General features: G+C 42.7%; 2 protein-coding genes across 4 annotated transcripts; one reads left to right on the top strand and one right to left on the bottom strand.

Annotated features, from left to right (window-relative positions):
* Nucleotides 1-9,271: 9,271 nt before the first annotated feature.
* LOC119339972 (tRNA threonylcarbamoyladenosine dehydratase-like) lies at nucleotides 9,272-16,753 on the bottom strand. 3 transcript variants are annotated; one of them, XR_005164298.1, is made up of 12 exons: nucleotides 16,590-16,753; nucleotides 16,405-16,475; nucleotides 16,055-16,133; nucleotides 15,573-15,720; nucleotides 14,866-15,078; nucleotides 14,262-14,396; nucleotides 14,007-14,138; nucleotides 13,619-13,834; nucleotides 10,480-10,604; nucleotides 9,858-9,915; nucleotides 9,557-9,741; nucleotides 9,272-9,462 (listed from the first exon to the last, which is right to left on the bottom strand). XR_005164298.1 is itself a non-coding variant. In XM_037611882.1 (11 exons), exons 1-11 carry the CDS (start codon nucleotides 16,691-16,693, stop codon nucleotides 9,631-9,633), a joined length of 1,392 nt encoding a protein of 463 aa, XP_037467779.1. In that variant the 5' UTR covers nucleotides 16,694-16,753; the 3' UTR covers nucleotides 9,272-9,630. The 3 variants fall into 3 exon arrangements, 2 of the variants coding, with proteins under 2 accessions (XP_037467779.1, XP_037467780.1); XM_037611882.1 differs by having other exon boundaries at nucleotides 9,272-9,741; XM_037611883.1 differs by having other exon boundaries at nucleotides 9,272-9,741; nucleotides 15,573-15,661; nucleotides 16,590-16,731.
* Nucleotides 16,754-16,954: 201 nt separating this feature from the next.
* On the top strand, nucleotides 16,955-19,829 carry LOC119340449 (heme-binding-like protein At3g10130, chloroplastic). The gene is made up of 7 exons (XM_037612358.1): nucleotides 16,955-17,258; nucleotides 17,357-17,427; nucleotides 17,551-17,652; nucleotides 17,755-17,859; nucleotides 18,006-18,141; nucleotides 19,326-19,435; nucleotides 19,523-19,829. The coding sequence occupies exons 1-7, from the start codon at nucleotides 16,982-16,984 to the stop codon at nucleotides 19,601-19,603; spliced, it is 882 nt and encodes a 293-aa protein (XP_037468255.1). The 5' UTR covers nucleotides 16,955-16,981; the 3' UTR covers nucleotides 19,604-19,829.
* The last annotated feature ends 280 nt before the right edge of the window (nucleotides 19,830-20,109 follow it).

The raw sequence follows: 20,109 nt of genomic DNA, 5'->3' as shown, positions 1-20,109 counted from the left end.
CGGGATCGCGATGTGTGGAGCGTTGACGAGGGCAAAAACCTCTTTTATGGCTGCGATAAGCGTAGGTCGGTGCCTTAATTTTTCTTTTTCTTTCGCATAGGTAGGTCGGTGCCTTGATTTTTCTTTTTCTTTCGCATAGGAATTGAGGTCTCTCACTTTGCACTATGCATATGTGTATTTTTGGGGTTATTAAACCATGTGTGCGCTAACTATCATTCAAAACATAATAGTTTTTTTTTCTTTTGCGAAACAAAACATAATAGTTGGCCGAACACAAGACATCATATAATGTGTTCCAAAAACATCGTGTACTTGACCTATATTTTTCTTACAACTCAGCCTCGATGACTGATGTCGGGCTTTTCCTGTCGCGGGTTGGGCACTGTGAAGCGGGCGGTTGACGATGTCTCGTGGCATGAACGCCGGGGCGGCGGCCCTGGAAGGCGGTCTGCATGGTTGGCTCTCCGGCGGGCATCATGTTGGTTGTGGTGGCTAGGTCTCTTGGCCGTGTGGGCGGGCGAGAAGTTTGGCGGTGGATGGCTCAAGCGCGCTATGTCATGGTGCACTGATCCGGATCTAGGAATCCGAACCCGTCACACTTGTCCTGGAGTCCTCGTGGTGTCAAGGTGGAGCTGTTGGGCAAAAGCTCTAAGCTTTGCCGCAAATGATGGACATCACTTTTTTTCTTGAAAACGTTGTTGTGGTACTCCTCTCCGTGTTTGGATTCCGAGTGAACATTGTGGACTCGGTAGCGGCGACGCTTTCTGCCGTTCTCCCTTCTGTGTTATCTTTCGGTAGCGTAGTCCCTTGCCTTCTGTGTTATCCGATTATCCTAAGAACGGCTTTGTAAGAGAACTACATCACCACATTGTATCATTCGGGCATGATGAGTTGTGGTTAGGGGTGAAATTCCACTCGAACCCAGAGCTAGCTGGTTCTCCCCGAAATGCATTGATTGTTTCTTCTCATTTTGTTTTAGGATTCTTCTTTTTTTTGCAAAAAAAGAGATATAGTGAGTGATTCCATAAATTCACGCAGTTGCCCAAGAATTCACTATATATTCTTAATACGTAAATCAATAGTTCAAATTGCACTCAAAGGTAGGGCATTTCCCAGCCTCAGCCGCATACATCACTGCACTTCCACTTGACACCTATTTAAATGGCTCGTCTCGCCGCTACCTTATACTCCCTCCGTTCGGAATTACTTGTCGCAGAAATGGATGTATCTAGACTTATTTTAGTTCTAGATACATCCATTTTCGAGACAAGTAATTCCGAACGGAGGGAGTACCTTTGTGAGTATAAAAAAGGGTATTCCTCCTTTACTCTCTTAATTAACGTCGAGCTAAGTGACTTTGTGTAGTAGAATGAAGGCTACGTCGCACCGACACTCTCTTATCCCTAAGCCTCTTCGCTAACTCGCTCGCCTACAAAAATGAGTAGGCGAGGGTAGGCAAACTCAGTTGCTGACTTTGACTGTGGTATAGACTTTCTAGCCTTTTATTTTAGAACCCTTTCTCATGTTCTTTCATCCAAGTAGGCGAACCGTCAGGTCCTTAGTAGCGTTGACAAAGAAAAGCCACTGCAACAACAAAAAACTAGAATTTCCAATAGTGAGACCAGCTTGACAAGCTACCTTTCCTCTTGATATGAGGTGCGAAAAGAAACATGTACTCCCTTCGTTCCTAAATATTTGTCTTTCTCGAGATTTAACAAGTGACTACATACGGAGCAAAATGAGTGAATCTACACTCTAAATATGTCTATATACATCCGTATGTGATAGTCTATTTGAAATCTCTAAAAAGACAAATATTTAGGAACGGAGGGAGTACTTTGTTGAATTGTTGCTTTATACTCCATCCGTCCCAAAATTAGTGTTTTTGATTTAGTACAACTTTGACTAAAGTTGTAGTCTATTTGAAATCTCTAAAAAGACAAATATTTAGGAACGGAGGGAGTACTTTCTTCGATTGTTGCTTTATACTTCCTCCGTCCCAAAATAAGTGTTTTTGATTTAGTACAACTTTGACTAAAGTTGTAGTCTATTTGAAATTTCTAAAAAGACAAATATTTAGGAATGGAGGTAGTACTTTGTTCGATTGTTGCTTTATACTCCCTTCGTCCCAAAATAAGTGTTTTCGATTTAGTACAACTTTGACTAAAGTTGTACAATTTTGAAACGGAGGGAGTATATAATAAAGTGGGGCAAAAGCCTTTTGAGAAAACATAGGCTAGAATAACCTTGACCAAAATTTTGGCAGCCAAATACTCGCTCCGTCCGGAAATGCTTGTCATCAAAATGAATAAAAAGGGATGTATCTAGAACTAAAATACGTCCAAATGCATCCCCTTTTGTTTATTTTGATGACAAGTATTTCCGGACGGAGGGAGTACTTAGCAAGGCAAGCTTAGGCAAAAACCAAATACACCCTGCATGCTTAGCATACTGGGAAAAATGTTTGAGTGATGGTAATGCTCGGGATAGAGGAAGAAAAATAAAAAGGCAAGCAGCTTGTACAAGATATGACAGATCCTTTACAAGAAAGGGAGAAGCTGGTAGAAAATTTTCCTGAGAAGATTCAAGAGTGTGACAGAGAAATGCTCTTGGTCTGATCTCTTATCCTGGTCAGGCAAAACACAAAACTAGTGAAGATAGCAATGGCACTGATGACATGGATGAGTTGCAAAATGCAGTTCCTCGAGAGCAGGGTCAATGTGGGAGTGATAGAGATACTGATTGTAATTTTATTTTACACTGGATTGTGCATGAACCGAATACTATTTCTTTGCATTCCTAAATGCACAAATATAGGAAGAAAAAGAGAATGTTGCAATCATCAATAAAAGAGATCTTGGTGGTAATTTCCGCAATATATAAATTCATGGCATTCAGCGTCATCATGTGACAAAAGTATACATGGAAACAGTTTTGACATGCATGGATGCACACATTATTTTAAGCATCTAGCAGGAGTTCTTGGCACAAGCATTTGACTGACGGACTGCGTCGAGATTGATCCGCCTTTGTTGAATTCCCGGGATCAGACCATGAACATCAAAGCTTCAATCGTAAAGAAAATTCTATCAGGAGGTACAGGAAGTAAGATGGGGAAGCGAAAGGACAGACGGATGCCTGATTGTCACCACATCTACCAAATGAAGTTTAACTTGAGAACCAGCAACCTTGAACATCCGTGTACAATTTTCATGCTGGCATCCTTCACATGGCACAACTGGTTATAGCAAAAGTGAAGAAGCACATGTCGACACTTCTTTTATTGGGAACAATCATATATTCCAATAAATTTGGACAATAAATAGGCCGTGTACATCGCATGACGAAGAGGCCTGGGTATTCCCCTTTTCGAAAAGAATAGATGGATACCAAACCTCCGTGAAGAAAGATGGATTGGAAAACTCGCGGTTGAAATTAATTGATGCAGTGAAACAACATTCCATCAGCGACATCAGCGAGAGTAGGTTATCTGGGAACTCCAACCAAACAACCAATGATCTCACTAGGGCAAGTACCTCCGCATGTTCTTGATGTCAAGAATCCTCTCATGTTCTACTAGATCATCGTCGTCAATGTGGTCACCGAGGTAGTAGTAACAAGCCTCACGGTAATCCTCGTAATCCTCATGATCCGAATAGTCAGGACTCCAACAACAACTGCAAGGCACATATGGCAAAGAGTACTGAGGGCCATCCATGTTGACTCGAGAACACTTCTCCCGCAGGTCATCATCCATCCCGAGATACTTACATTCGAAAACGTTAAGGTGCTCTAGGTGGGGACAGCCATCAAGGATCACTGTCAGCCCTTTGTTGGTGAGTCTGTTGCCGTCGAGATACAAGGAACGTAGCCCGTGCATCTTCGCAATCGCGAAAGCATTGCCGTTGTCCTCAAGTTCGTAAAAACGATCTCTTTTTATGAGACTGAAGTGCTTCAGGCGTGGGCAGGCTTCCGCGACGATCTCGAGCATTTCTGTGCCACCTAACCACATCGAAAGCTCGAGTTATTCAAGGAGAGGGAACTTGTGCATAACCTTTGCAAATACTTCCTTTGAGACGAAATAACACTTGATGAGATAGAGATTCTTTAGTAAGGGTGCCCTGCAAGATAGTATTAGAGATTAGAGTGTGGTTTTCTACGCCGGGTGCATTGCAACCGCGATAAAATTAAAACTGAAAACAACAAAAATGAAAATTTTCTGAAGCTTTGCGGCTTTGATTATTACCAAAATATTTTAGGTGCTTGCAAAATTTGGTGGCCAAATGACATCCAAGAAGGATGCAAAAATATATTTCATTGCAGCTCTGACTTTAAATCCACAAGAGAATATTTATCATAACTAGATATAATGAGATTACTATGTATACCATCAAAGTGAAAGAAATCATTACACATCAGAACACATTGTTGCTACTTGCTACTCTAGGTTTTCCAGCTAGCCATCAAAGTCTCGCCATTTGTTGGGTGGAAAATTAGCAATCGGTGGGATGATGCAAAATAAAGGAAAACTGGATGCTGCATCAATGATCAATCCTGTAATGTGACGTACGAATTCGGTTGTATTTATTTTGCTTTGCAACCTAATCGAGTAGACGAACAAGAGACCTTTGCAACAAGAGCGTAGTTCCCTTGCAACAAAGTGGGTCAAGACTCAGGAACGAAGACTTACTGCTCGGAGAGGAAGATGAAGAGGTCGTCGTCGAGGAGCACGGCGACGAAGGTCTCGCACTGCCCGGCGCTGAGCCGCAGGGCGGCCCGCACAAGGCTGCCGGGGGTGGCCTGCCAGCCGGAGGGCGGAATGTCTTCACGCAGATAGCCCATGTCGATGCAGCGCCACAGCTCGGGCCCGTGCCACGCGGCGCGGCGCCAGGAGCGGCACACCGCCGCGGCGCCTAGCAGGAGCTCGAACTGGTTCATCTTGCGGAAGATGCACGAGATCGCGTCCTGGGGAAGCTCGCCCAGTCCCTCTGATCCCACGGCAGCGGCATGTAGTTGAACACCGTGATGTGCCACGTCCGGTCTCTCCTGGGTCGCCCCTTTCGACCCCGCGGTGTGGCCGCCGCCGCCGGCGGATGCAGCGATGGCGGCTGCATCTGGATCGCGATGTGTGGAGCGTTAACGAGGCAAGACTTGTTTTATGGGCTCCGATAAGCTTAGGTCGGTGCCTGTTTTCTTTGGGAAAACTCCTATGTATATGAGACCGGGTCACACAGACCAGCACGTAAGACCGAGACGGAGACCCACTCGGATGGACGACGAGATCCTTTCGCGTGGCCGTCATGAACGAGAGCGAAAACAGACAAACCCTAGGTCGTGTTGTACTTGTGTTACATACTTGTAGAAATTGCAATTGGAAATAGCAGTTCGGAATGAAAATTAATAAGCAAACAGGGATTAGGTGCTTTGGGATTGTGATGCCACGTGTCATGCATTGGAGTGGATCTCACGTGCTAGCTTGTGAGACCTGGTTTCATAGGATTTTTTTTCCGTTGGTGTGTTGTTGAGTTTGGGTTGGGATCCCCTACAGTAGCGCACTGTGCAGTACGGTCACTGCCATGTGTATTTGATCCTTCATATCAGCGGCACTACAACATCACAATAGGATCTCAACCTGTTAAGTTCTTTCTCTTTGAACTCTACATGTGTGTATTTTTAGGATAAACCCTGCCCGCGCTAACTATTATTCAAAATATAATACATCGGCAGAATACAAGACAACTTATAATGTACTTACAAAATGTCACATATTTGATCTATATTTTTGTTACAACTCAGTTTTAAAATTAATAAAGCCCCAAACAGTTGATAACCCAACAAGCAAAAGGCAAAACAAGCAAAAGAAGAAAAAATGAAATAAGTGTAGATTGAACCATCAAGGTCATTCTCCACTGATGCGCCCATCACTAGATCACGGAGGAGTGCATAGTTGAATTACGGTTATGCCCATATTTGCTCGCGAATGGCCAACCTTGGACTCGAGTGACATATGTATTCACCGCCGAAAAGGACCCCTTAGCTACCCTCATGCCTTGGATTGAAGGGCACCGCACTATCGATACACGGAATGGTTAACCCTGGAACCAGAATGAGTACTTCACAGCAGACTATCGAGAGAGAGGACAACATGAACAGACATCACACAAGGCGAACTCCCCCCGTGCAAACTCCGTTGGCGCCTAGGGCACAAACCACACTCTCTCCAAGATGGGTCGCTGAAGTGGTAGTGCGGAACTGATACATCTCCAACGTATCTATTGTTCCATGTTATTATATTATCTGTTTTGGATGTTTTATATGCATTAATATATTATTTTATATTTTTTTTGGACTAACCTATTAATTTAGAGCCTAGTGTCAGTTTCTGTTTTTTCCTTTTTTTTAAGTTTTACAGAAAAAGAGATATCAAACGAAGTCCAAACGAGCTGAAAATTAACGGTGATCAATTATGGACCAGAAGAGACCCACGGAACACCGGAGTTGTGCCAGGGGGTGACCGAGGAGGCCACAAGCTAGGGGGCGCGCCCCTAGGGCTTGTGGGCCCCTCGGGTGTCCCCTGACTTGTTTCCAACGCCAAATACTCTTATATATGGAAACCTTAGAAAAGAACCCTAGATCGGAAGTTCCGCCGTCGCAAGCCTCTGTAGCCACGAAAAACCAATCGGAAGCCTGTTCCGGCACCCTGCCGGAGGGGAAACCATCACCCGAGGCCATCTTCATCATCCCTGCGGTCTCCATGAGGAGGAGGGAGTAGTTCACCCTCGGGGCTGAGGGAATGTATCAGTAGCTATGTGTTTGATCTCTCTCTCTCGTGTTCTTGATTTGGCACGATCTTGATGTACCCGATCTTTGTTACTATAGTTGGATCATATGGTGTTTCTCCCCCTCTACCTTCTTGTGACGAATTGAGTTTTACCTTTGAGGTTCATTATTATTGGATTGAATACTATTATGAATTTGAGAACACTTGATGTATGTCTTGCGTGGGATACCCGTGGTGACAATGGGGTGTTCTATTAATTCACTTGATGTATGTTTTGGCACTCAACTCACGGATTCCCGAGGTGACATTGGGGTAATATACGCATAGGGGTTGATGCACGTTTTCGTCCTTGTTTCTCCAGTAGGAATCTTGGGGCACTCTTTAAGGTTCTTTGTAATGGACTGAATATTATGAATCTGAAGCTGTTTGATGCATATCGTATAATTGACCCACGGATACTTGTGGTGACATTGGAGTATCTAGGTCACATTAGGGTTGATTGATCTGTGTCATATGGTGTTATTTTACTATGAACTCTAGGGTTGTTTGTGACACTTATAGGATAGCTCCATTGATTGATCGGAAAGAATAACTTTGAGGTGGTTTCGTACCCTACAAGCAATTTCATCTTATGTTCTCCGCGATAGGAATTTTGGAGTGACTCTTTGTTGCACGTTGAGGGATTGTCATATGATTTAATTATGTTATCATTGTTGAGAGACTTTGCACTAGTGAAAGTATGAACCCTAGGCCTTATTTTCAAGCATTGCAATATTGTTTTTGCTCACTTTTACTGCTTGCTACATTGTTGTTTTTATATTTTCAGATTATAAAAACTCATATCTACTACCTATATTACACATGTATCACCATCTCTTCGCCGAACTAGTGCACATATATATACAATTTACCATTGTATTGGGTGTATTGGGACACAAGAGATTATTTGTTATTTGGTTGCATGATTGTTTGACAGAGACAATCTTCTTCCTATGCCTCCCACGGATTGATAAACCTTAGGTCATCATTGAGGAAAATTTGCACTGTCCTACAAAACTCTGCGCTTGAAGGCTCAACACGAGTCTACAAGAAGAAGATTGCGTAGTAAACATCAAGCTCTTTTCTGGCACCGTTGCAGGAGTGGTGAGTGCTTCAAAGTATATCTTTAGATCTTGTAATTGAATTTTTTTATTTTCTTGTTTTATCACTAGTTTAGTCTATAAAAAAACTACAAAAAATGGAATTGATCGAGGTTGCCTCATATACTTCATCGTTATAATGTTTTTCTTGAAAATGATGGATCGAAAAATTGTGCCAAAGTGTTAGAAGAAGTCAATAAAATGTTTGGCACTAAATCTTTGAATGATGAGCATGGTTACGATGTTGTTAGTATGAATTCTTTGAATACTCATGATGCTAATGATATGCAAAGCCACAAGCTTGGGGATGCGATGTTTGATGAAGATGATATTTTTAGCCCCCTAAGTTTTGATGTGCAAATTTATTACGATTATAGCATGTCTCATATTTATGATGATTATGTTGATGAAAATGGGTTTGAAAGAGTATCAACTCTAGAAAATAATGATCCCACTATTTTGGAGGGTGTTGAATCTTTTCGCAATATTGATAAAAGTGGATTTGGAAAGGTCATGACTTTTAGTGATGAATCCACTACTTTGGAAGAGGTTTCAATTGACTATAATAAAGAAGTTGCTATCTATGATGATTATTGTGATGACATGTATGCTATAAAGAGTAATGATAAACATGAAACTTGTTATCATGATTTTAATGTTCAATTTGATTATGTCAATCAAGTATTCCATGATAGCTATTTTATTGAATTTGCTCCTCCCATTACTATGAATAAAAAGAATTTTGCTTATGTGACGAGTAGTAAAATTTCTATGCTTATGAATCATGAAAAGAATGCTCTACGTGATAGTTATATTGTTGAATTCGTTCATGATACTACTTTGGATGTTATGAATTTTTTTTCTCCCGTTGCAATGCACGGGCCCTTTTGCTAGTAAAATTATATACTGTGATTTCACAAAAAAATCGACATTGCATGACATCTCAAACCTATTTCCTGAATTTTAAGTCTATTCTTGTCTTGCTCTGCTTCTGCTCTAAAGTTTTGAAAACCCAGTATTCTGCTCTGAGTGCTTTTGTTAGAACCACTTCCTAAGTATCATATTGCCAGGGTGGTTTTGCCACCGGTGACGCCGATAGTGGTATGGCTGTACACGTGATGAAACTCGAACTTAGTTTTAGCTACAAATCTGAACATTAGCTCTTTAGGCCTGTTTATCAACGGTACTATATTTGTCAGCACAATTTTGTTGTTACATTTTTAGAAAGGAACGATGGCTCCATATGTCTCAAAAAGTGAAGAAGGCCCCATTGACTAGAATTAAACACACATGACTTGGTCTTGGAAAAGGCTGCAGAGCAAAAGGGACTTTTTTCTGTCGAGAAGAAAAGTGGAAAGGAATATGGTCGTAGCACTCGACAAGACATTGTGTCTGCCATGGTACCCCTGTTGGACATCGTATGCTCAATATAATCTCTGTTTTGGTTTACATGAGATGATCTCAAACGCATCAAAAATCCCGCGGAGATGATACAGGCGGATCCTTCCAGAGAAATCGAAACATCACCAACAAGTCCCATTTCTATGGCCAAAACAAAAGTTCAGGAAAGTGTGCATCATCTACTTGCTCCTCGTCACCAGTACACAAAATCAGACCGCGCAAAACTGAAACCTACCTGCCTTGTCCATGGCATTCCAAGGTTTATGACGGTATAGCAATCATAGAAATCCAATAACATTGCTGACCAGCTCATAAAGCAAACTCCGTTTCGGCTCGTTTCAGGACACGTGAAACCATGGCGTAGAATTCAGGTTCCTCATCTTTTATCTGATCAAGCGTTGTGGATTCATGTGCATCCGCCTGCAGGGAAAGAAAAGGTGAAGCGTAAGAACACGATACTCCTTTTCCATCTTTGCCATATGCTTGCGCATTAATATTTGAATTCAAATGTCAGTTATCAAGTACACATGATTTACCTCGCTGAACTTGAGAAGTATTAAGTTTGACACACCAGCAGGCTTTGATTTGTCCCACCTATAACAAAATAAAGCACCAAAGCAAAACAAAAAAACATGAATTTGTTTCAAAACGGCAGTTTTATTAACACATTAATAATGGAAAGTTAAGTACTCCCTTTGTACCATAATATTTGTCTTTCTAGCAGCTTAATTTGAACTGCTAGAAGGACAAATATTATGGTACAGAGGGAGTATATAATAAGTCCATTTCCCATTCAGTAAGATTGCTATTGCAAATTGATATCGAAATGATGTTGAAGACCATAAGATGGAAGCTTAACACAGAATGAAGTTGGAATAACACTAAGTTAATGTTAGAAGTTAGCAGTTACAAGGTCATGAGCTCGACTGGGCATAATAGTTCGCGGGGTCAGCTTACAGTTCATCTCACTGTTCCACAAAACTACAAAAGTGTGTTTGTCATCCACTTAAGTCATTAGCAAGTGGAATCTGCCTGTTACAGCATACCAAATTATGTTTTTACTGTACCATGTCACTACATAAATACATAACTACCACGAAAACCATGATAATTGTCATGTAAAAGTAAAACCACACTATCAGTTACAGAGAAGCGTACCGAACAAGCATCAGTTCGTTGACAGATCTCCACATTTTCCGGCCAGTGTCCTTCATGTTTTGGTCTCTAGCACTTCGGCCACGCCACAATTCTTTCACAATGTACATCACCTCTTCAGCATCAACCTTTTAACAGATAAAAATAATTTGAAATTTTACAATGCGACAGCACAATCACATTTTCACAAGTGATGAGGACATTGCTACCATGGAAACAACCAATCAAGAAATGATGATAAAGCAAAGGCATATGATTAGGTGTTGTACAAGAAGTCCTCCCCCACATCCTTAACTCAGATTCAGACAGAACAGACATACCTGACTTCAGACATACCTGACTTCATACGTCTATAACTTTCACATCCGGACTCTGTATTAGGTGAATCTTTTTCTGTTGTTGGAAAGCTTATCTCGTGTACTTACCAACCCAATTGGACTCACATTCAAATTCGTTCCAAGCACGACGGTATCGCAGAAACAGTCCGATGCAACAGCAGGATCGGAGTCAAAACGTGTTGCCTCACCTCCACTTGGGCCCATGGGCCTTGTATGACCTGGGATACCCTTTGGCCAGCACCCCTTAGTCCATATAGGTAGATCAACCTCCCTAGTGTTTTGTTTCCTTAAAAGTAGTCATCGTTGCAACTTCGTGTACTTTTTTGTGTCCAACGACCAGGCCAAGACCGCTATCAGAACCCCAACTTTATCATCTTTTTTAGATAATTGATCTTCATATATAGTTAGAATATTTAGATTGCTTTCTATTGTAGTTCTTTCTTGTTCTTCGATTGCTTGCAGGGATTAGACCTTCGTGGTCAGAGCGTCAGGCTAACCTTACTTCCAACATTTTCAGTAACCTCCAGGTGATTGGTTTAGTGATTGCTAATGCGCAAAGTCATCGCACGTTTGTAGTCAAAACGTCAACGGCGCTAGGGTTCCTTTGATGAAATCACACTATCAATTGGTCGGCCACTGCGTATACTATTTTCCATCCAGGTGTTCGCACAAGGTGTAGATGGATATGCAATGGGAGGGCCCGTGCGTATCGTATATAAATTGGATCAATGGACAGTTCATTTTGCCGCGTGGCTGGCTAAAGGAATTAACTCCGGCACGGTCCTTCACGTTTTCAAAAAGCTACTACTTCAGTTTATAAAGCTTGACGCTTCGTTTCATCGGCCATGATAATTAACAGCAGTCTGCCATGGTACTCCTACTCAGCGTGATCGACGTCGTTTCACATTTCTGGTCAGATCGTCAAAGTCGTACTTCATCAAAATCGACAGTGTGATTCCCATCAAAAGGTCATGAAAGACTTTGCCGAATAAATATCACACTAAGTAGGAGTACCATGGCAGACTGTTGTCAATTATCATGGCCGGTGAAACAAAGCATAAGCTTCATAAACTGAGATAGTAGCTTTTTGGAAACGCGAAGGACCGTGTCAGAGTTAATTTCTTGAGCCAACCACGGGGCGAAACAAAGCGTCCTTTGATCCAATTTATATCACGGGCCCTCCCATATCCATCTACACCTCGTGCGAACACCGGGACGGAGAGTAGTATCCGATGTGGCCGACCAATCGACAGTTTGATAAAGATCTCGAACGGCATTGATGATCCGATTACAAATGTACGACGATGTTGCGCGTTAGCAATCACTAAATCATCTCCTGGAGGTTACTGAAGATGTTGAAAGTACGGTTAGCCTGACCACGAAGGTCTAAACCCTGCAAGCAATCGAAAAACTAGCAAGAACTATAATAATAAGCAATTTGAGTATTGCGAGTATATATGAAGATCAATTATTTCACAAAGATAATAAAGTTGGGGTTTGATTGCGGCCTTGGCCTCGTCGTTGGACACACACAAAGTACACTAAGTTGCAGCGATGATTACTTTTAACGAAACAAAACACTACGAGGTTGATCTATTTATATAGGACTAAGGGGTGGCGGTCAAGGGGGTGGAAGCATGTCCCAAGGTATCAAAAACCCTACTCTAGGTCGTACAAGGCCCATGGGCCTAAGTGGAGTTTCATGCAACACCTTTTGACTTGGATTTGACTCGGATTCTACTGCTGCATAGGACTTGTTTTGCGATAGCATCGCGCTCAGAACTAATTTGAAGGTGAATCATGTTAGAGTATATGTGGATTGCACTGGCCCTTTCCATCAGTTCGGACTTTTGGTTGCGTTGGCTAGTGCATGAAGCTTAACATGGTATCGGAGCTGAGGTCTTGAGTTCAAGTCCTGGCTTTCGCAATTTATTTAAAAAATTGCTGATGCCCCCCTTTGTGTCCACGTGTAGGCCTCTTGAGTCATACGTGAGTTTCGCGCGCCGTCGCTCTCTTCCGGTTGCACGTGTTGACTTGTCTTCCCCGTCACACGTGAGAGGGGGTGTTAGAGTATATGTGGATTGCACTGGCCCTTTCCATCAGTTCGGACTTTTGGTTGCGTTGGCTAGTGCATGAAGCTTAACAGATCCAATAGGGTTAGTTAGTACACGAGATAGATACAACAACAACAACAAAGCCTTTAGTCCCAAACAAGTTGGGGTAGGCTAGAGGTGAAACCCATAAGATCTCGCAACCAACTCATGGCTCTGGCACATGGATAGCAAGCTTCCACGCACCCCTGTCCATAGCTAGCTCTTTGTCGATACTCCAATCCTTCAGGTCTCTCTTAGTACACGAGATAGATTTCAAACAAAAAAAGATTCATCCAGTTTGGAGTCCGGATGCGAAAGTTATAGACGTCTGCACAGTCAGAATCTAAGTCCAGGACGTGGGGGACTTTGTTCTAACTTTTCTTGGGCCAAAAGTGACGTGAGAGGACTTCACAAGAAATGTACTACCTCCATTGCAAACCATAAGGCGTAGTTTGAGTAAGCACAAGGATTAATAAGCTTATGGAACAAAGAGAGAGAGAAGAGAACTGCGCTGCCCCTACTCAAGTACATAGGACATAGAGAAGAGAGATAATACATAATTATCAGGGTACTACTTATATGCAGAAGAAAATGTTGTAAATAAGGGCAAACACACAAAAAACATCAATAAATGTCCGTGCACACATAATAATATGAAACTGGATGAAAAAAAATAGACCTCACAAACTGAAAAGGAGGAAGGTATAATACCAAAACTTGCTCAGCTGACCCATATATCAGCTCCTCGTGCTCAAGAAGACGATGGTGAAGAATGCGGTAATGATCCAAATCCAGGTTAACAATTGGTTCAGTTTGAAAATCTAACTGGGCAAGCTGAGTAACCACATAAGAGGCCATAACTTGACCAAATATTGCAGGGATAGTTCCCAGTACTGGGATAATGCGAACCCTGAATCCTGGCACAATCTGCATGAGTATGCATGCCATGTTATCAGTATTATCTGCACTGTTAATATATAGGCGACTAGATGATTTACAGAAATTTAATCAAATAATTGTCATGCATACTAAGAAAATAAACACTACTGGTCAGTGAGGTAGCACCCCGGTGGCTGGTGCACAGATAAAAGGAGCTGACCTGGTAATCTGATGGAGTTTCCTCTTCTTTCGAACCTTGAAAGGGAAGTAGCTTTGCCTTGGGCTTCTCCATTGAAAAAACTACTGGTATTCCACCTTCAATTCCATGATCCTTCTTCAGCCGATACCGTACCTACAGAAAAGAAAATTGGAGCACCTTATTTACAATTACAGCACATCGAAAGTGGATAACTTAGCAGCTTCAAAAGGGTCTGAATAATTATTTTGGTCTTTAGAACAAGTTGTCAACATTTACCGCCCGAGAAAGGGGATCATTGCTTGATTCTCTCAAATCCGCAACACGGATTCGGGTCGGGTCTGCTCGAGCTCCAGCCCCCATTGCAGACAGTACCCTTAACCCTCTGCGTACACAAGCCGCAAGAAGAGACACCTAAAGATCAATATTATCAACATCTCATGATGATGCACAAAGCATAATATCAAATTAGTTAACTAGATGAAAACTGGGCCAAGTAACATTTTGCTCAAGAAACTGGGTTTAAAGTACCGAATAGGGTAACTTTGAGTTGATTAATCATTAGAATGCAGCGAGATCAGGAACATCCACCTTTGTGACCAATTTGTTTCCAGAATTAGTTAAGTAATTTGTGATTATGCTACTAGATCATCCCTTCATGAAACTGAAGGCAGTGTTGCGTGGAGGACTCACAATTATTTACTCATGAAACTAAATACAGGAACACACACGGTAGGATTTAGAGCATAACAACATGAAAAATATAACATACACCTGAATACTGAAGAAAAACACAAAATGTGTGTAAGGCTAAAGCCAACCATCTAACAAAAAAATCAGCATCAGGTTTGGTATCCGAATTATTTAAGAAATACTTGTTTACCTTAGTATCAATGTTATCTATGCAATCAAGAACAAAATCTGGCTGTCCAGAAAGAATTTCGTCCTCAGCTGATGAATCATACAACTGCACTCTTGCTTCTATTTGGCACTCTGGATATATCAATGAGAAATGCTTCTTGAGGCAATATGCTTTTGGGGTCCCAACGTCCTCTCTGGTTGCCACAGCATGCCGATTTAGTGATGACAGTGAGACCTTTCAACATATCATGAGTTGCATGTTAATGTCCATCTGTTTTGGATGTAGGATATTATTTACAGAAACATAATGTAAGAATGCCCATTTCATACTACCACAAAAGCCTGATCAGCACTCAGTATAAAGGGCAACCTGGTGCATGTAGCTCCCGCTTGCGCAGGGTCCAGGGAAGGGTCCGACCACTTTGGGTCTATAGTACGCAGCCTTTCCCTACATTTCTGTAAGAGGCTGTTTCCAGGACTTGAACCCATGACCTCATGGTCACAAGGCAGCAGCTTTACCACTGCGCCAAGGCTCCCCTTCCTGATCAGCACTCAGTATGCTTCATAGAAATAAGTTATCATGTATCCTGATTTTATATGAAACTGATGTGCATCTACTATATGGCATGATGATTCTCTGTGCTTCAAATGGAAATTTCGAAAGCTCTGAATATAAATGTATTAACAAAGAAGTAAAACGACTCCAGGTTGACATCTGAGAACATATACCTGATCAAAATCTACTAGGAGCAACCTGCCAACCCCAGATCTGAGGAGCATGGAAGCAGCATGACTGCCAACTCCTCCAAGACCAATGACTACAACAAAAGATTCAGTAACTTTCTTCTGAGATTCGACTCCAAAAAATTGTATATTCCTATATAAGAAGTAAACAGGTGTTGATAACCACAATCAAAACATGAACACATTGAGCGTTTCAAAATGTTTGGGTATTAAAGTAGTCTGAAGATTAAGAAAGGTGGATCATAGATAGAGCATATCTATAATGTACAAGGAATGGTAAGTTACAGACTATGTGCTGTGAGAATACATATCACTTTCTGCTCTGCTCACATGAATTTAGAAAGGTACAAGGTCGAATATATTGGCAGCAGGAGAAATAGCTCTTTCAGGGTTATATACTCATTATTAGCTAATAGCTCTAGAAACAAATTCACCAACTGTGCAATATATCAAGTAAGAATCTGAACCTTGTAAGCTGCTCAGCGACAACTTCATCAGAGAGAAGATCCGAGCTATCATGCAGACGTGCTCCCGGTCCAGTTTTGCCTGCTCCCAACAAACGCTCTTAAGACAAGAGTACTAAGTACTTGATAGAACAAGTTCAAAGTTCAATACCGGCATTTCAGCAAACAAGTAATTGTTCAGCACCCAATCACCACACAGCAACATAATTGTTAATTTGTTCCTATGAGACGCCCTAAGAATATACTTGGTGCATCACTGGAGAGCTACATGGACGCCTTAAATTCTCAGCAGTCTCTACAATTACTAGTCTACTAAACGTTATTCAACCGGAAAAGCATTAACCAGAGGTTACCAGCGTGCGGACCACCAGCACCGCCATTGGATTCCAGCAGCTTGCGCACGTATCCCTCTCTCCGCTTCGCCCTGCCACTCAGCAACAGGAACAACAATGAAGCGACTGTTCAGCGAACGCTCCCCCGCAGCTCGCGGGGCCAGTTTCGGGGTGGGGGTCGCGAGGAGGGGGGTTCGGTCGGTTACCTGGAGAGGAAGCTGAAGACGGCCGCGGTGGAGAGCGCGCCGAATGCGGCGCCGACGCCCGCGACGGCGGCGAGGAGGAGCAGCTGCCTCGCCCTCTCCTCCATGTCTCCGGCGCAGCCGCCTAGAACCCTAACCCCTGCTCGGACGATCGATCAGAAGGAAGAGGAAAGGCTTGGAGGCGATCGACCCGGCGCGGCCCGATACTACTTTTTTTTTAGCATCTCCTTCCGGCCCGGCCCGCTCAGTTAATGGGCTTGTTTCAAGAAAGCATCTTTTCCCTGGGCTCGCCTCGCCTCACGCCGTGACCCGCGCTCCCCCCTCCGGCGCCAGAGCTCTGGCTTATTACCACCACAGCATAATTCGCCAACGCAGCGCCGCCCGAGACTGATCAAATGGCGTTCCCCTGCTTGCCCTCCGTGCGGCCACCGCCGCGCGCCGTCCGAGCCCGAGCTGAGCGTCCCCGCGGCCGGCGGCCCGCGCTGACGGTCGTGGCCGCCGGAACCCGAACCAGCGGCGCCGAGGCCCGGGGGTCGCTGGTGCTGGCGCTCGTCTCGCAGGCCCTCGCCGCCTCGCAGCGCCGCGCCGTCGACCTCGTCACCGAGGCCGCCAAGTACGCCCTCCCTTCCGGCCGCTTCGAGCCAAGGAACCTCGAGGAGGCCCTCATGTCCGGTCAGTGCTCGCCGAAATTCCCTACCCGAGGAACGCTCCATTTTGCCCAAAAAACTCTGGGGGTTTGGGACTTGCTTACTGAAATACCCCCTTCGCAGTTCCCGACCTGGAGACCGTCCCGTTCCGCATCCTGAAGCGTGAGGAGGACTACGAGATCAGACAAGTGGAGGTGATGCTTTGTTGTTATGAACCAAAGTGTTCTTCTATAGTAGCTAGGAACATGCATCGAGGAAGTGCAGTCAGTCTTGATACTTGATGAGTAACGCCCTCTTCTGCTGTCAATTCTCATCAGTCGTACTATGTCGCTGAGACGACGATGCCTGGAAGAACTGGGTTTGATTTCAGCGGGTCGTCTCAGTCGTTCAACGTGCTGGCGTCTTACTTATTCGGTAAGGTAATTCATATCTTTGCTCCCTATGATGTGCTGTGAAAGGAATTCATTTGATTAAATGCTTCAACTGAAGGGAAATTTATGATGGTGTATGCTTCCTTTCAGAACACGAGGTCCGAGCAAATGGAAATGACAACCCCTGTTTTTACTCGGAAGGAGGAAGTTCGCGGTGAAACGATGGACATGACCACCCCAGTTATAACAAAGAAGGCATGTTCTATATGACGTTCTCATGAGCCCATTCTTCAGAGTTTGCCTTGTCTCTATTTGCTTGATGAGCATTGAATGTGCTTACGAGTTAGCACATTACTAAAAACTCCCGCGTTGAATTTTAATTCATATGTTGTCACTTGCAGTCAGCTGATGGAAACAAGTGGAAGATGTCTTTTGTGATGCCATCAAAATATGGTCCAGACTTGCCTCAGGCAAAAGACCCGTCTGTGACTATCAAGGAGGTGCCCAGCAAAATTGTAGCAGTTGCGGCCTTTCCAGGTCCATGTGTTAACCTCTTTACTCCATTCCAACTTGCATTCTTATTTCGAATATGAAGGATGTATTCTATTTCTTTGACTTTTGTTGAGCAACAATCCACTCCCTCCATCCGGAATTACTTGTCTTAGTGCCTGTTTGGCAACCCACCAACTTCCGAAAATCCAAGGATCTGCGGAGCGAGGAAACAGCTGCTCCCTGATTTTCAACTACAGCTCCGGCTGCTCCGGAGCGGAGTTGCGGAGTCAGAGTGATCCCGAACAGAGCCTTAGATTTGTCTAAATACGAATGTATCTAGACTCTTTTTAGTGTTAGATACATCCGTATCTAGACAAATCTAAGACAAGTAATTTGGGACGGAGGTAATATTTAAATGTTGAAGCAAGTTGGTGGCTATTGGCACAATCTTTCTCCCATGTGTGTCCATTAAAGTTTTACGTCCTGTCCTCATTTTCTTTGCTGGAAAAATCTGTAAAAAAAGCAGATGAAATATTCCCTCAGTGCCCTGCATTAGCATTAACCGTACTAGGTAATGCATCGGAAATAATTAAGAAGGATCTGAATTGTAGCTGCTTCCTGAATCCTGGATTCTGAATCCGTAGCAAATATTAGCACTGACATGATACCTAATTTAGTAATTTGGGAGTACTTCCATGATATCACATAAGAAACCTCCAAATTGTGTGAAGTTGTCAGTTCTGAAGAAGGTCCACCTACTTTACCCTTCCATCTTAGCAGAGCATAGTATAAAGTTACACACAAATTCTGTATCTTTAGTCCATCTTTTAAGTTATATCAGTGCTCTGTAAAGAAATAAGATCATTTAGAACACTGGAGTTATATTTCTTTACAGAGGGAGTAGTATTCTAATGGTATTACCAACCTAAAAAATTAATACCCTCTCATTCTACTAATTTATGTAAGATATTCAAACTCTCAAACGTTTTGGAAATAATTATGTTTTCAAGGAAAGTTGTAGCAATGACCTATCTTCATTCCTTTTGTATTTTGTATTGGTATGCCTAGTTTTGAACCCCTATCTATTACTCCCTCTGTCCCCTAATATAAGAGTGTTTTTGACACTATGTAGTGTCAAAAACGCTCTTATATTATGGGACGGAGGGAGTATATTGCAATGTTTATGCACCACACTAACAGTGGTTTTTAAATTTCTGATGTTGAAACAGGTTTGGTTACAGATGATGACATAAGCCAGAGGGAATCCAGATTGCAGAAAGCTCTCCAGAAAGATACACAGTATCGGGTAAAAGAGGATTCAGTGGTGGAAATTGCACAGGTAGAGCTTGTTTCAGTGTCCTGGATAACAAGGATTGGTTCATACTTTGATGTATAGATTAACAAACTGGTTTTGTTGAATTTGCAGTATAATCCCCCTTTCACACTTCCGTTCGCAAGGCGCAATGAAGTAGCACTAGAGGTTGAGGGGGTTGATAGTGCCTCCTGATGTCCAAGATTAACAAATAAGTTTTTAGTTTCAGGTTGTATGCAGATGTACCTCTAGCCTACCCCAACTTGTTTGGGACTAAAGGCTTTGTTGTTGTTGTTGTTTGTTGTTTGTTGTATGCAGATGTACATTGTCCCTAACATTCTCGCTAGTGCAGTATGTATAGTATATGTACATATCTCATTTATCACATACTACAATGGTAAAGAGTAAAATCTTGGTTAAACTTTGGTCTCTTAATTTGTGGTATGAATCTATGATACTCCCTCCGTCCCACAATATAAGAGCTTGTATTGTGGGACAGAGGGAGTAACAATATGTAGAGGACTGATTTCTATGTCAAAGCTCATCAAGGCATTTTCGCTAAGGTATATTTTAATCTATACCGAGCTTTCTACAGTTGACACTGGTCCAGCAAAGTTTTCAGTTCCCCTGTTCTTTATACGCTTTTGTTTTTGACATTGATGGGTCACCTTTTCCACTCACTGAAACAGTAGTTATTGTGG

Source organism: Triticum dicoccoides, chromosome 7B, assembly GCF_002162155.2.
Source record: "Triticum dicoccoides isolate Atlit2015 ecotype Zavitan chromosome 7B, WEW_v2.0, whole genome shotgun sequence".
Taxonomy (NCBI): Eukaryota; Viridiplantae; Streptophyta; class Magnoliopsida; order Poales; family Poaceae; genus Triticum; species Triticum dicoccoides.
Note: the sequence above shows the minus strand (reverse complement) of the source record. Positions and strands in the feature narration are given on the sequence as shown.